Genomic DNA, 13546 nt, shown 5'->3' with positions numbered 1-13546 from the left:
TTAACCTGACAGTCATGTTTTTGTACTGTACTGTGGGAGGAAACCGGAGTATCTGGAGAAAACCCACCATGCACAGGGAGAACATGGAGACTCCATGCAGAAAGACCGGGAATTGAACCCAGAACCTTCTTGCTGCAAGGCAACAGCTCTACCAACTGCGCCACTGTGCAGCCCACATTTTGTATTTATGTTAGTTTATTTTTCTTTAATATTAAAACCTGTTTGCTGATCTGTAACATTTAAGAATCTGTAAGGGCCACATACGTTTTATCATCATTATCATATTTTATTGCTAAAAACACGTCTAGATCACAAACAAAGCAGATACGTAATATTAAAAACACATTTTGAAACAAAAAGCATGTTTGGACTAAAACAGAAAGGTACTACAATATATGGATGATGACATCAATAAAGTCTGTCCCTGTCTTTAGCTGTTGACAGAAAACTGATTTTCTTGACAAAAAAAACACTTTTTATCCCAGAATATGTAGAATAGATGCTTGGCAGCTTCTTGACATCAATGTTCAGACATCTGCTGATGTCTAAACATCGTATTAAGCCAGTCAGTGGTCTGTGGTCTCTTCACATGACTCCCCTGCATGTTTAGCTTCATAAAAGTGCAAAAGATGCATTTTTTCCATCCTTATTTTAAGCCTCATTTCCACAATCACAGCATTCATTCTTTGCTAACATGAAATGACTCATTTTATTGGGAGGAATGTGTTGACATGTACTTGTGGACATCAGAGAAACTATGTTGGTCAGAACTGGGATTATTTTTAATCTACCTCTGATCTTCCAGCAGTGAGTTGTCGCTATGGCAAATCGGACAGATTCAGCTCATCGAAAAGAGCTTTCACCTTTCCTGCCGGGTTTCCTCCTCTGACTTCCTCATCTCTGGACAAATATACATTTTCCTGTAATTGTAAATTTCAAGCTTTTCAAACTTTGCATTCAGGTCTTGTGTTGTCAGGCAGTGACATGCAAACCTGCTGTTAAATCCAGGCCATTGTGACTTTCAGCTGCATTCTTAGTGGTCCTGTGCTCACTTTTTTTCCTTAAAGGCTTTTAAAAACAATATTCTTTATTTAATTCATGGAAATGAACATAGCAAAAGAACATCTAAAAAATGTATATATGCCTCGTTAATGTTTACTTTCTACACGTCTTCATTTTGACCTCTCCCTGGAGGACAAAGGCTTCAAAACGACTCATGTTTTGAGCTGAGCCCAGAGATTCTGCCTGAACCTCTGATCACTGGAAGAAAAACAGCTTCAAGCAGATTTGTGTAGAAACCAGGCCCCTTCTTGTGTTGTTTCTACTGTATTTTTACAATCAGGCCATATGCCGGGCAGTCTGCAGAAAAGAAGGGCTCCTGTTCCTCAGGGTGGGGGCATCTAAATCACATCTGCCCCCACAAACAGGGGCCTGTGCAGAGGAGCGGAGCGCTACTAAGGACTGACATAGACTTACATCATCTAGAGTAGCCTCAGCCTCTTTGTGATGCTGAAAAATGAGCCTCATCAGCTCTTTACATCACATTTCTGTGTGTAACGCTCCATGAAACTTTCCCTTTCGCTGGAAAAGCCCTGCGGCTCTGACATTTGAGGCCATATTCCTCAGTTTCACCCTTTTCTTCCTCTGTGACTCGAGGAGAGCTGATCTGTGCTTCAGATTTTCAAATATAACACAAATCAAACATATTTATCCAAAAGCTCAGGAACATTTTGCTTTAACTCCATACTGAAATAAAACTTCTTTGCACCACAGTGTTTTCCTGCTGAAGCTGAGAACATCCACCGGTCCGCTGTAGGATTTGGTAATCGTAGCTACGTGAAGATTGAATTAGATTGGAAAGCTGGGTTGGGTTTCTCATGCTGTTTATTCGCTGCAGCCCTCCCATTATGTAAATTAGCGGTTGGGTTGTAGCTGAGCTTCCATTCAGCGAGGACAATGCAGCACACGAGGCCTCAAACACACACGGCCCCTGAAAGCCTCATCTGCCAGTTCGCAACAGCCATTTCACTCACAGCGTCTTCCTCCTGTTGAAAGATGACTTTGTTCATCCATTTAGAACAAAACTGATAAAAGAGTCAGGAAAAAAAACTTTTCCTTTTGAAATAGTTTTATCCACTTAAGGAAGCAGTTAGCTGACCAGGCAGGTCAAAACGCTCCTCCAATGTGTCCCCTGGCCTCTGTTCAGTGTGTTCTCTGGTTTCTGTGAAACAGAAAGTCTGCAACTCAAAAGGCTGAATTCAGCCAAGATGGGCAAAGGTCTGGTCATTAACCACTCATCTGATTCAGGTGTGTTTGCAGGAAGGTCTGACCTTCCTGCAAACATCAGCCTGAGGCATGAATGTGGTTTGAAGTTGTGTTCTTGGACAGTTTTCCGGTTGGCGACCAGCGCATCCTGATGCTGTTGCAGTGGCGACAGAACAGCCCCAAGTGGAGGAGTTCAGGTATGTCCAGGTTTTGTTCATGAATGAGCGAAACGCAGAGAGGGAACGACGATTGTTGCTGCGCATGCAGTGATGCAGCTCTGCATCGGTCAGAGAAAGAGAGATCTGAGCCGGAAGGTGAAACTTTTGACTTACTATGTGTTCCTACCCTCTATGGCTGTACTGCTATACTGCAGGCAAATGTGACCCAAATGTAACTTTTTTTCCAGCATTCAGGATGAGCCAATTCCAAACTTTACACTCTGAAAAAATGTGATTTGTGCCATGTCCTTGTTTGGTACTAATTCAGATGCCTATCCAATAGTTTTCAAAGCACTTTGGGACCATAAACCGTTCACACCGAAGTCTGATTACAGTTGCATCAAACAAGTATTTGAGCAAAATATTAGTCAGTGTTCTAGGCAGTGACTGAAAGAATGAGACCTCAGAGTGAGTTTCCTTCTCAGGCCGCCTGGGTTCTGCCTCAGAGACGGAGCGAGAAGCTCGGTGCCTCTAGAAGCTGCAGGACAGTAGATCTAGAGGACGCAGACTCGAGATGTTGAAGAGCTCAGAGAATGACACCAATAATTTATGTGAACTGATAAATATTTATGATGAAAATCTGATGGGAACATTTCTTTAGGGCTGATGGTTCATTACCTGTTCTCCTTCCTGAGGCTGATCTGAGGTCTGAACAGGAAGCAGGTGAGTGATGAGTGACTGGGGTCAGACAAACATGTCTGATGTCGAGAGGCTGAAGCAGGAGCAGAAACTTCTCAGGAATCTTCAGAGGAATTTATTTTCTATGGGCTTGATTCAGTTCTTCCACACTTCTACAACTCGATGTTAGAGATTTCCCTCTGACAGTGAGGACAGGGATCCATGCAGTGTGTTTGTTTCCTCTGGATTCTGCTTTGCTGTGACAAGTTTGGATTCTTTACAATATATAGCCGTGCTTTTAAAGGTGTCAGGTATGAGAACATCTCCGTCGCCTCGGGCGTCCGGTGATTGATTATCTCCTCCCTTTAACGGCGCAGCAGATATAGTGGATGTTGGCAGCAGTGACTGAGGCTGTCCCCCAAAGGCCTGAAATCCAACAAGCCACAAAGGTCGTTTAATATATCGCGTTCCCTCGGTTAGCTGTCACACTCACACACTCGTGCACACCGCAGGACTTTGCTCGACACAGGGAGCGAGGTTGAGCAACTGAGTAATTCCAGCTGTTGTGAAGCCTGCAGGACTGGGATTGTATGAGTCAGGCACAGCGGAGCTTTAATCACGAAGGGCGGCCTCTGCGTGGGTCTGTCCTGGAGGACGGTGGGATGAAGGCTGATTGGAAAGCCTCCAGGCTGCAAACACCTCTCCGCCGGGCCGGCTCCAGGTGGGAAGCAGGTCTAATCCAGCTGTCGCCACGACGGAGCTGGAGCAGTTCATTTAGCTCATGCCAAAACACGGCGACCGGGAGGAGAGGCAATCTCTGTCACCTATCAGGACCGCTGACGTTCAGGGGTTTGGTGGAAACATCAAAGAGCTGCACAGCGTTTTCCTCAGGGACGGATTGGATTATGCGGTAGCTCCTGACGGGAGAATAACATCTCATTAAACCATCTGAAGGCTGAAATTCACTGTCGCTCTGAAAGATTGGCAGAGTAAATCAGCTCGGAAAGGTAAAACCTTTCCTGTTTCTGAATGATGGCATCATTTCTAATCTGCTCCTTTTAGTTGTTTGTTCCTCTGTCTGGTCACTATATTATATCACAGCCAGACTGTTGATTAAACTGCTCTCTAGCTCCCCTTGTCCTGTCTCTATGCTCAAACTGGCAGAAATTTGTGAAAAGCAGCAATTTGTAGTCGTTGCAGCCATATGGACATAGATGACGTGTTCTGGTGGAACATTTGCTGTTTTCTTCCACCAACAAGGTCCTGGGTTTGAATCCTGGTCTTTCTGCAGGGTGTGCATGTTCTCCCTGAGCATGTGGAGGTTCTCTCTGGGTACTCCAGCTTCCTCTTACAGCCCCAAACCAAAACCGTGACTGTTAGGTCAAATGGTCTCTCTAAGTTTCCCTTTGATATGAGCATGGGTGTCTGTGTGTGTGCTTTTATATATTTAAGGAATAATAATTCTGTTACCTTCCATTGTTCGTGTTACAGGTTTTAGTTTAAAGTAGAGCTGGGACTTTAACACGTTCATTCTGATTAATTAATTTCACAGATTTTAAAGTGTTAAAAGAATGTTACCACAATTATTCCATTAAAAAAAAAAATGTTTACATACAAAAATCCTAAACCATGTTTCCGGTACGCCTGTAAATCTGATGCACGAGCGACACAAGCTGCTTCTGTTGGTCCACTAATTTTTCAAACAATGATCTGATACGATGTTGGAAAAGATTATTGTTGTGTTCAAGTTGTGCAGCTGTTCAAGACTAAAAAAGCATCTCAATGTTAAACATGTTGCAGCAGCACAGACGTCCCCAACCCTGATGCCAGCGTCTGCAGTCGTCACTGCCATTAAAATGTTGCTTATTTTGTCCATATACAGTTTTTCATTTGAAATGCAATTAATCGCAGTTAATTAATTAATTACAGACCCTGCAATTAACTCAATTCAAAATTTTAACCCTCCACTCGTTTTAAGTGAAGTGAAACAGATAATTTTAAACTTTGGGTCAGTCCGCTGCAGCTTTCCGCTTCCTTCATAAACTCCTGCTGACATGAGGACTGACAGAAATCCAGCTCACAGTGGAGAAAGCAGCCAGGATTCCCATCTTTGATTAATACGAGCTCAGTGTTTGACTTGGCAGGAACGATTCTCCCTCTTAATGGGATCACGCTTCACACGGACAGCCAAGAGAAACATACAAAGATGAAAACATGGCTTTTTTGGGGGCTTTTGGGGCATTTTCAGGAAATGTAGAGCAGTAAAAACTTCAACACATCAAATGAATAAAATTGACCAGCGTGGCGTTTTTTGGCCTCAGAAAGATTTATGACTCAAATAACAAAGATGAGCTATCAGAATTTGTATTATTTGGCATTTGGAGTCAAATTTTAAATGATTTAAAATGACCGTTACTGTTGATGTGTGTGGGTAACCATGGTAACCAGTGAAAAACCCTGTGCCGTTTCCTGTTTTTCTGAATTTCTATGTGATCTAAAGAAGCGATCCTCGGATTCATCCAGCGGTCTGATATTAGAAAGTGACTAAAACCCATTAGGAGGCACAAACAGGGTGTAAATCTTTCTGTGACACAGTTCGGGAAAGAGGGTGGCCGACTGCATGCCGGTTCATAAATTACATTCTAAACTTAGACAGCCGTCCTGGAGCTGTGCTGAGATGGGAATCAGAGGAACTTTGATAATCCCCAAGAGGAAAATTGATTTTCAGCAGTTGCTCCGGACGGTTGAAGTTCTAAAATTAGATTTGAAATGAAGAAATTAAACTGATTAGAAAGTTTTCTAACTAGATCATCTGTGAAGATGGATCCTCCTCCAGACTGTTGGAGGTTCAGGGTGAAAAATGATGGAGAGAAGTTTTTATAAAGTCACGACCAGCATTAAGCTGCTCTGATTGAAAATCACTTAAACATTATCACTTTTTGTTTTGTAGTTTTTTCATCTTTCTGTCCTACAGTGAGGTGAGTCAAGGTAGATTTGTTTAAAATATAAACCTGTGATTACTATAAAACCACAAAGATTAGTTTCATTTAACTTCAGAAAACATGTCGCAATTTAAAGTGAAAGTTTTTTAATGGGATTTTTTATGTGTTTCATTAAAATCCCAGTGCTTTTAAAAATCCAAATCAAGTACTGAGCAGAAAAAATATAAAGTTATGTATTTTTAAATATCAAAATGGAAAAAGAAGATATGCATTTAGAAATTGTCTAATTTTAAGTGGAAGACGCGTCTACAAGTCAATATTTTATAGTGTAAAACTTATAAAATCCATACTTAATGTTTGTTCCTTATTCAGTGAAAGTACTCAGTTTGTAGAATATCCAGAAATTTTACTCAAATAAACTTCACAAAGATATTTATCAAGTAAAACTAAATAGTACTTTGCAGTGAAACTACTCCTAAAATGTAACTCAGTAAATGTAAATAGTTACAACACATCTCTGTTAGTGAGTGTATATTGGGATGAAGGGCGTGAAGTTCCCAGTGTCTTTCTGGATCTGGATGCTTTTTGTCGCTGATGTATCGTTATTTAATAATTCACTAAATGATTTGGAGATTTTATATATACAGTCTATTAGGACTCAGAAAATATTAGCTGAAGTATTCAGAAAGAGGTCCAGGTGCTGGTAATTCAAGCGTTTAGCATGCTGAGGTATGATGTGAATGCAGACAGAGTATCTGAGGTTGAGTAGCAGTGTGATTGGGTTATTGCTGCCGTACGTCAGTAACACTTGGAAGGATTCTGTATTCGTGGTGGATGTGTGAGACATCCGCCTTAAATGATCCCTCATACTCGGGCGTATTGTCCCAGGTTCCATATAAGGAAGCTGAGTAGTGTTGAAGTCCTGTGAGGCTGTTTGGTACCAGCTGAAATGTCCTGGTGACCCAAAGTACCTGTGACTTAAAGGGACGGGCCTCTTGGGACCGACCCAGATTTTGTTTTGGCTGAGTTGCCTCGAATGCGAGTTTTTCCTTAAAACCCAGACTCCAGATTGGACCAAAACATCCAGCATAAAGATCCTTCTGAGCCCATCCCTCCCTTTCAAGCATCTCTCTCTCTGTCTGCTCCAGTTTTATCTCTTCAGTGCAAAATCTCCCTGGATATCCTCCTCTACCTTCTGCCTTCTCAGCTAATCCCATCCGAACACTTCCCTTCATATCTACACATACTCATGTCATCTCCGTTCCTCTCCTATCTCGGTGAGATCACTCTTTTCTCTGCAGACATCAGATGAAACCCTCCAGAGTCGGATAAAGAGTAAACCCTGTGAAACAGGCTGTGAGCGTGAGAGAGTAAATCCCCCCTCAAACCCTCGGCCGGTCTCGAACTGCGGCTCAAACCCCTGGCTCGTTCCGTCTGCTCAGGCTCGCAAAGCCGCTAAAGCCACCCAGCCTCTCCCTCCGTCCAGCGCTAACTAACCTGTCCGCTGCTCCAATCAAAAACATTTACAGCCAGAGACTCTGTGGGCTAAAACAGACACGCCGCTCCATGTATTTGCAGCGGATTAACCCAACAGGTGCCTAATTACTGGAATCACAAAATGCTCACTGGAGAAAGAGGGGAAACAACGAAACGGACTCCCTCTGATTTGTTGGGTTTTGAAGTGGGGTTGCCAGTTGAAGGAGCACACAGAGTTTCTGAAGTAGCTCCAGCATCGGCGAGTGTTTAAATTTGAAAGGGACCAATAGGAGCAAAGGGATTGTCCCGGTTAAAAAGGCAGGTGCACCAACGATTAGCGGGCGGCAGCTGGTGAGGTCACACACGTGCACGCCGTGTGCACCAGCACGCTCCTTTATGAGAGCCCGGTAAATGCTGCAGCCCCTTTCTGTCCTCCGAGCTGAGAAAAAGGGTTTGTTCCTCATAAAGCAAAGAGTTTCCTCGTCTCAGAAAGACAGATGAGGTTTGAAACGACTTCCCTTTGAGGAAATGGATAAAGGAAAAAATGTAAAAGGGAACATAAAACCTCACAGAAAGCTTTTTGTAAAACAAAAGATGAGTGAGTGCGGGTTTGAGAGGAGCCAATGCGTCGTTTGGTGTGTGTTCACACATCCTGAGTTTGACTTAAAGCAGCGCTGACATGCAGAAAGGACAGGGAGATGATTTGCGGCTCTTGGGAGGCCGCCACTGCCTCCTTTCAACATAAATCCAGGATTGGGAATGGCAGCGCGGCCCCTCCGTCACAGGATCCCTCTCTCCAACAGATATGTCATCATCGCCCATCCAGTCCCTGCCGCAAGTCCCAGAGCTCTCTGACTAACTCCAACCTATCATAATTCAATTTATGATGGAGTGACTCTGCAGGACTCCCATCATTCCAATCCTCTGAGGGAGGCGGAGGGTTCGGCTGCAGGTGGACTGAAAGCTTTGGCTCATCAGCAGAGGTCACTTTGAGGTTTTCTTTCCTTCTGTAAATGACTCATTTAGGAGCAACACAGCACTTTGCAGAAGTATTTATACCCCAACGTTACCGAGAAAACATTTCCCTGTTAGTTTTTATAAAAAGGCTCCAGCTCTGCCTGATTCCACACACACTGTCTGAAAGTGTTGGCACAGACAGCTGTGTTTTCCAGTGGAGGTGGAGACAAACAAAGCAAAATTAAACAGCAAAATATTATTTATCATTTAGGTTTGGACTTTGACTAGACCATTCTAAAACATGAATCTGCTGTGATCTAAATTTCATTGTAGTTCTGGTTGTCTATGGCTGAAAGTAAACCTTCTAATCTCTTTTAAAGAAAAGCATCTCCGCAGCATGATGCTGCCACTGCCATCATACACCTCTGCCTCTCTGCTTACAGGCAGAGGGGCCCAAACTTTTTTCTTATGCACCAAAATCATCAAATTGGAATTGCCCATGTGCAAAAAGGTTAAAAAAAAACCCAATAGAAATTAAAGATATTTTTTATCTTTTTTTCTACTTAATAACTTTACTGCTTAGCAATAAAGTTACAACATCAGAGCTCTGAGACGTTCAGAGCTCTGATGTTGCCGCTCGCCTGTGTCAGCGGCTGCTCTTCAGAGCTGAGAGGTGTTTTGATTATCAGCCTCTGGGACCACCAAAGGTACCGTCCTCTCCATTTAAAGCCTCAGACTAATCTGTTAACACAATTAAAGAGCCAGAGTCCCATTAAAGATTAATCACAGAGTTTGCTGCTTTGGGTTTGTAGCTAACATTAAATGATGGCTAACGTGACTTTGATGGAGCTGTGATGCTGTGTAATCTTCCCAAGACTTAATCGGACGGGATTTCATCCACGGCGCATAAAAATCAGAGGATCAAACGCGGAGGAGGCTGCTGTCGACTCCAGTTCAGGTTTACACATTTAAAGCATCAAGTGTGATGTGATTCACTGCCTTTTGGAGAGAACTGAGGAATCGACATGAGCTGAATATATAGACATAATCCTAGTTAAGGTGGGTTCACATAAGCCAACATGAAAGGAATCTGTAGCTTGCATTAAATATCCCTGAGCGTTCAGGCTGAGTTTATCTGTTTCTGTGAAATAATGAAAGCTCTCACGTTTCAGGGTTTTCTGAAACTCTGTAGAACTGAATGAACAGAAAAACACTTTGCACAAATCTGATGTCTTATCAACCTAAATAACAGATTAAAAACAATCTTTGTTGTTGAGATTATTCAATAATCTAGCAGCAAAAAGGGTCTTTGAAATGAAAACGTTGCTTATGCTGTTATTTTCAATGAAAATGTGATTAATAGCAATTAATTAATTACAGACCCTGGAATTAACTCAATAAAAATTTTAATTGAGTCCCACTTATTAGTGTTATTTATGAGACACAAATATTATTTAGTTTTTGGGCACAGAAGGAAAAAGCTTTAAAATGGCATAAATTGTAGAAGATGGTCAGTCTTTCTCAGACTGGTTCGGGTTCTGTTGTAAATTTCTTCCATTTCAAAGGTTGTTCATGTCCTCATTGCACTCAGTCAGGATGAGGAATTGCTGCTAAATTAATGACTTGATCCAATTAAGTTTCTACCTCCACTTCATGGTTGTTCAGCAGGAGAAATTGCTGCAAAGTCAATGACGTAATGAATCCATCCATCCATCCATCCATCCATCCATCCATCAATCCATCCATCCGTCCATTTTCTTTACACCTTTGTCCCTTAGTGGGGTCAGGAGGTGCTGCTGCCTCTCCAGCTAACGTTCCGGGCGAGAGGCGGGGTCACCTGGACGGGTCACCTGTACAGGTCGCCAGTCTGTCGCAGGGCAACACAGGACACACAACCATGCTGACGTAATGAAAGTTGAACAGAAATGTTTGCACCCATACTTGTTCCGTCCTTTTCTAATGTTTGCATGCTAACTCAGGCCGGTAGCGTCTGGGATAGAGTTGTATTTTTAAGCTTTTGTTTGTAAGTTAAAATGATCCCCATAAACCACAGATTAGTTCTGTCGAGCAGATCTTCTTTCAGGAAGCTTTTCCTGTCCGTCTGCCTTTGGTTTGCGTCTCAATCAGCTGCAGGACGGCATCATAAGTGGCTTCCTGTTCTGTTCTCACCGCTGCGGTTTGCAGCCCGTCCCGCAGGCCTCGTAATGAGGCTAAGAGGTTTATCTGCAGTCAGGCCTCTCAGGCCCTGGTCAGATAGAGACTCAGCGCTGACCCGGACCGGAGAGGCTCTCCAGACCTTCGGCGGCTGTTTTTCATCCCTCGTTCACTTCATGCAGCCACCAACAGTTGTCTCACTGTATTTAATATCTCGTTTGTTTGTTTGCTGCGTCATCATTTCCCTGGACTCTGAGTCCAACAAACACGCATGTTGTAGATAATCTGATCCCACCCAAACTATTACACACCCAACAGGCGGCTCAGTCAGGCTAATTTTACCGCCGCCAGGCTCAGGGGAGGTTATTAAAGGCGTGTTATTTAAAGCAGCTACATCTAGAAAGTGTAAGCAACCTCTGGGAAGCTTATCAGACGAATTAGACGCGGAGAACGCTGGCAGTTATAAACGGCTCTCAGCAGGGAGATCCCGGGACAGGAAGTGAAGAAACTGAACTTGTTTGGATGTCTCAGACTTTTCATCATCAACAATACCTTTTATTCTCCTGCCATGGCTGGCAGCAGTATTAGCATGAACGTTTTCAGTTCAGGACCTGAGGTTGTTAGTTTCTGTTTCTTTAAGCACATTTTCAGAATTTTCACAGGAACAGTCTGTGACTTTTTCACAATTTGACCTCTACAAACAGAACTTCAGTGTAGTGCACTGTAAGCATCATGGAACATGGTTTTTAACATCTTCAGCAAGTAAACAATCTCACAAGAGTTTCATGCATTTGCATTTAGGCCTGAATAAAATCCAGAGCAACCAACTGTCCTCAAATGTCCCCTCTGCGGTTTTCCGCTGCAGGAAAATGGGTCCTTTGCTTAGATAAAACTAAACTCTAACTCAGCATGAAACATGGTGGTGGCAGCATCAGGCTACGGGGATGCTGTCAGCAGGTAAAAGGAAGCTGGTCAGAGTTAATGGGTCGATGAATGAGGCTAAAGACAAGATAATGCTGGAAGAAAAGATGTTAGAGGTTTCAGCAGTGGAGGGAAATGCTAACCAGGAGTTTTCAGAAGAGGAATGGGTAGAAATGTTAGTAAAACTGGTGGGAAGACCTTAAACTTTCAGCTTTAATGGCAGCAAACAATGGCTCTACACTGACGACAAATGGACTCCACACTTTTCAGATATTCATTTCCAATTCCTTTTTCTTCCAGTTTGACAGTTATTATCCACTCTGGTTGTGAATTTTTAAATATGTTCGCAACAATCTGTCAAAAATGAGGAATTCTCTGCATGCAGCTGATGCATGCAGGATGAAGTGCTGTTGGTGTCAGTGTGGTGGAGATGCAGCTGACCAGAGTGCTGCAGGCCTCAGGCAGACTGCTAATCAGCGTTTGGCTGCTGCTCTCCTTCACACTGTGTTCCTGTTTCTGTCCTGCAGACAGTGAGATCGTTCCTCCAGACTGTCTGCGCCCACGCTCCTTCACCACGGTGCGCTCCTCCTCCCTGCGCCGCGAGGCCGACGACTCCCGCCTCTCCGTCAGCCTGTGCGATCTCAACCTGCAGCAGGAGGACCGAGGCCCCGCCCACTCTCACCGCCACACGCTGCACCTGGCCTCGGCGTCCTCCTCCTCCACCTGCCCCATCCCCCAGAATTCCCTGAACTCGCAGCAGTCCTCCCTGCTGCCCTCGGCCCTGGAGAGCGACCTGCACTTCCACCAGCTGCGCGGCGCCCACATCAAGACGCTGGACGAGCAGACAGTGGCCCGGTCCGAGCACGCCCGGGAGGAACGGACGCTGGTCTTCACCAACCGGCCCCTGCGCACCGGAGAGACCGTCTTCATCAAGGTCACCAAGTCCAGCCCGGCGCGCTCGGGCTCGCTGTCGTACGGCGTGACGTCCTGCGACCCGGCGGTGCTGCGCCCCAGCGACCTGCCGTACAACCCGGAGGCTCTGGTGGACAGGAAGGAGTTCTGGGCCGTGTGCCGCGTGCCGACGCCTCTGCAGAGCAGCGACATCCTGGGCTTCCTGGTCAACCAAGAGGGAGAGGTCATCCTCAGCCACAACGGCACCAACGTGGGGATGCAGGTGTGCGTAGACAACTCGCGCCCCCTCTGGATGTTCTTCGGCCTGCACGGAGCTGTGACGCAGCTGAGGATTCTGGGTAAGTACTGGAACCACCAACAAAGATTTTCAAGGCGATATACAAATTAGGGACGGGTAAATTAAATCAGGGGTCTTTCTGCGTGGAGTTTGCATGTTTCCTCGTTGTGTGGGTCTCTGGCAGAAACATGACTGATAAGTCAACTGATCTCTCTAATGTGCACTTGTGTGTGTGTGTGTGTGTGTGTGTGTGTGTGTGTGTGTGTGTGTGTGTGTGTGTGTGCGCGTGTGCGTGTGTGTCATGAACATAAAAATATCAATATTGGTGAAAGAAAGAAAATGGTAAATAAAATTCCGGATTCATAAATTGCAAGTTGTCCTGATATTCTGCAGCTGTCCTCGTCTTCAGAACAAACTATTGTTACATTTTATCTATCATAGAATCTCCTCTGCTTCAGTAACAAACTGCAGAAATATTGTGCAAAAACATGAACCAAGACAGTAAGGTATAAAATATCCTTATTATATTAAGCAAACATTGGAAACGAGAACAAAGTTCTAATCTACAAATAAATCTTTGAAACACTGGAACCAGTTGCGCTCGTCTTTATCAGCTGGTTTTGTCTCCCTAATGGGGAAAAGGAGAGTTTTCCTCTTCCATTCCAGGCTTCCTCTGTGGATTATCCCACTTTGGAGGAATAATTGATGTGGGAAATAACCGAGCCTTTAGCTGTGGGACGCGTCCCGGGTCATGAGCTCAAAGATCAATGTATCGATCTCATCTGGCCCGGCGCTGAGCTGATGAG

At 44.2% G+C, this 13546-nt stretch overlaps 1 protein-coding gene across 2 annotated transcripts in view; it reads left to right on the top strand.

The window, feature by feature from the left end:
* Positions 1-13546, top strand: part of neurl1aa (neuralized E3 ubiquitin protein ligase 1Aa) — a 64924-nt gene that overhangs the window by 37561 nt on the left and 13817 nt on the right. For both annotated transcript variants that reach the window (XM_008422224.3, XM_008422239.3), the window contains exon 4: positions 12079-12801. In XM_008422224.3, the coding sequence (XP_008420446.1) occupies positions 12079-12801 (723 nt within the window). The remainder of the gene's footprint in view (positions 1-12078; positions 12802-13546) is intronic.

Source organism: Poecilia reticulata, chromosome 1 (assembly GCF_904066995.2).
Source record: "Poecilia reticulata chromosome 1, P_reticulata-male-v2, whole genome shotgun sequence".
Lineage (NCBI taxonomy): Eukaryota > Metazoa > Chordata > Actinopteri > Cyprinodontiformes > Poeciliidae > Poecilia > Poecilia reticulata.
This window is presented reverse-complemented; position numbering and strand designations above follow the sequence as displayed.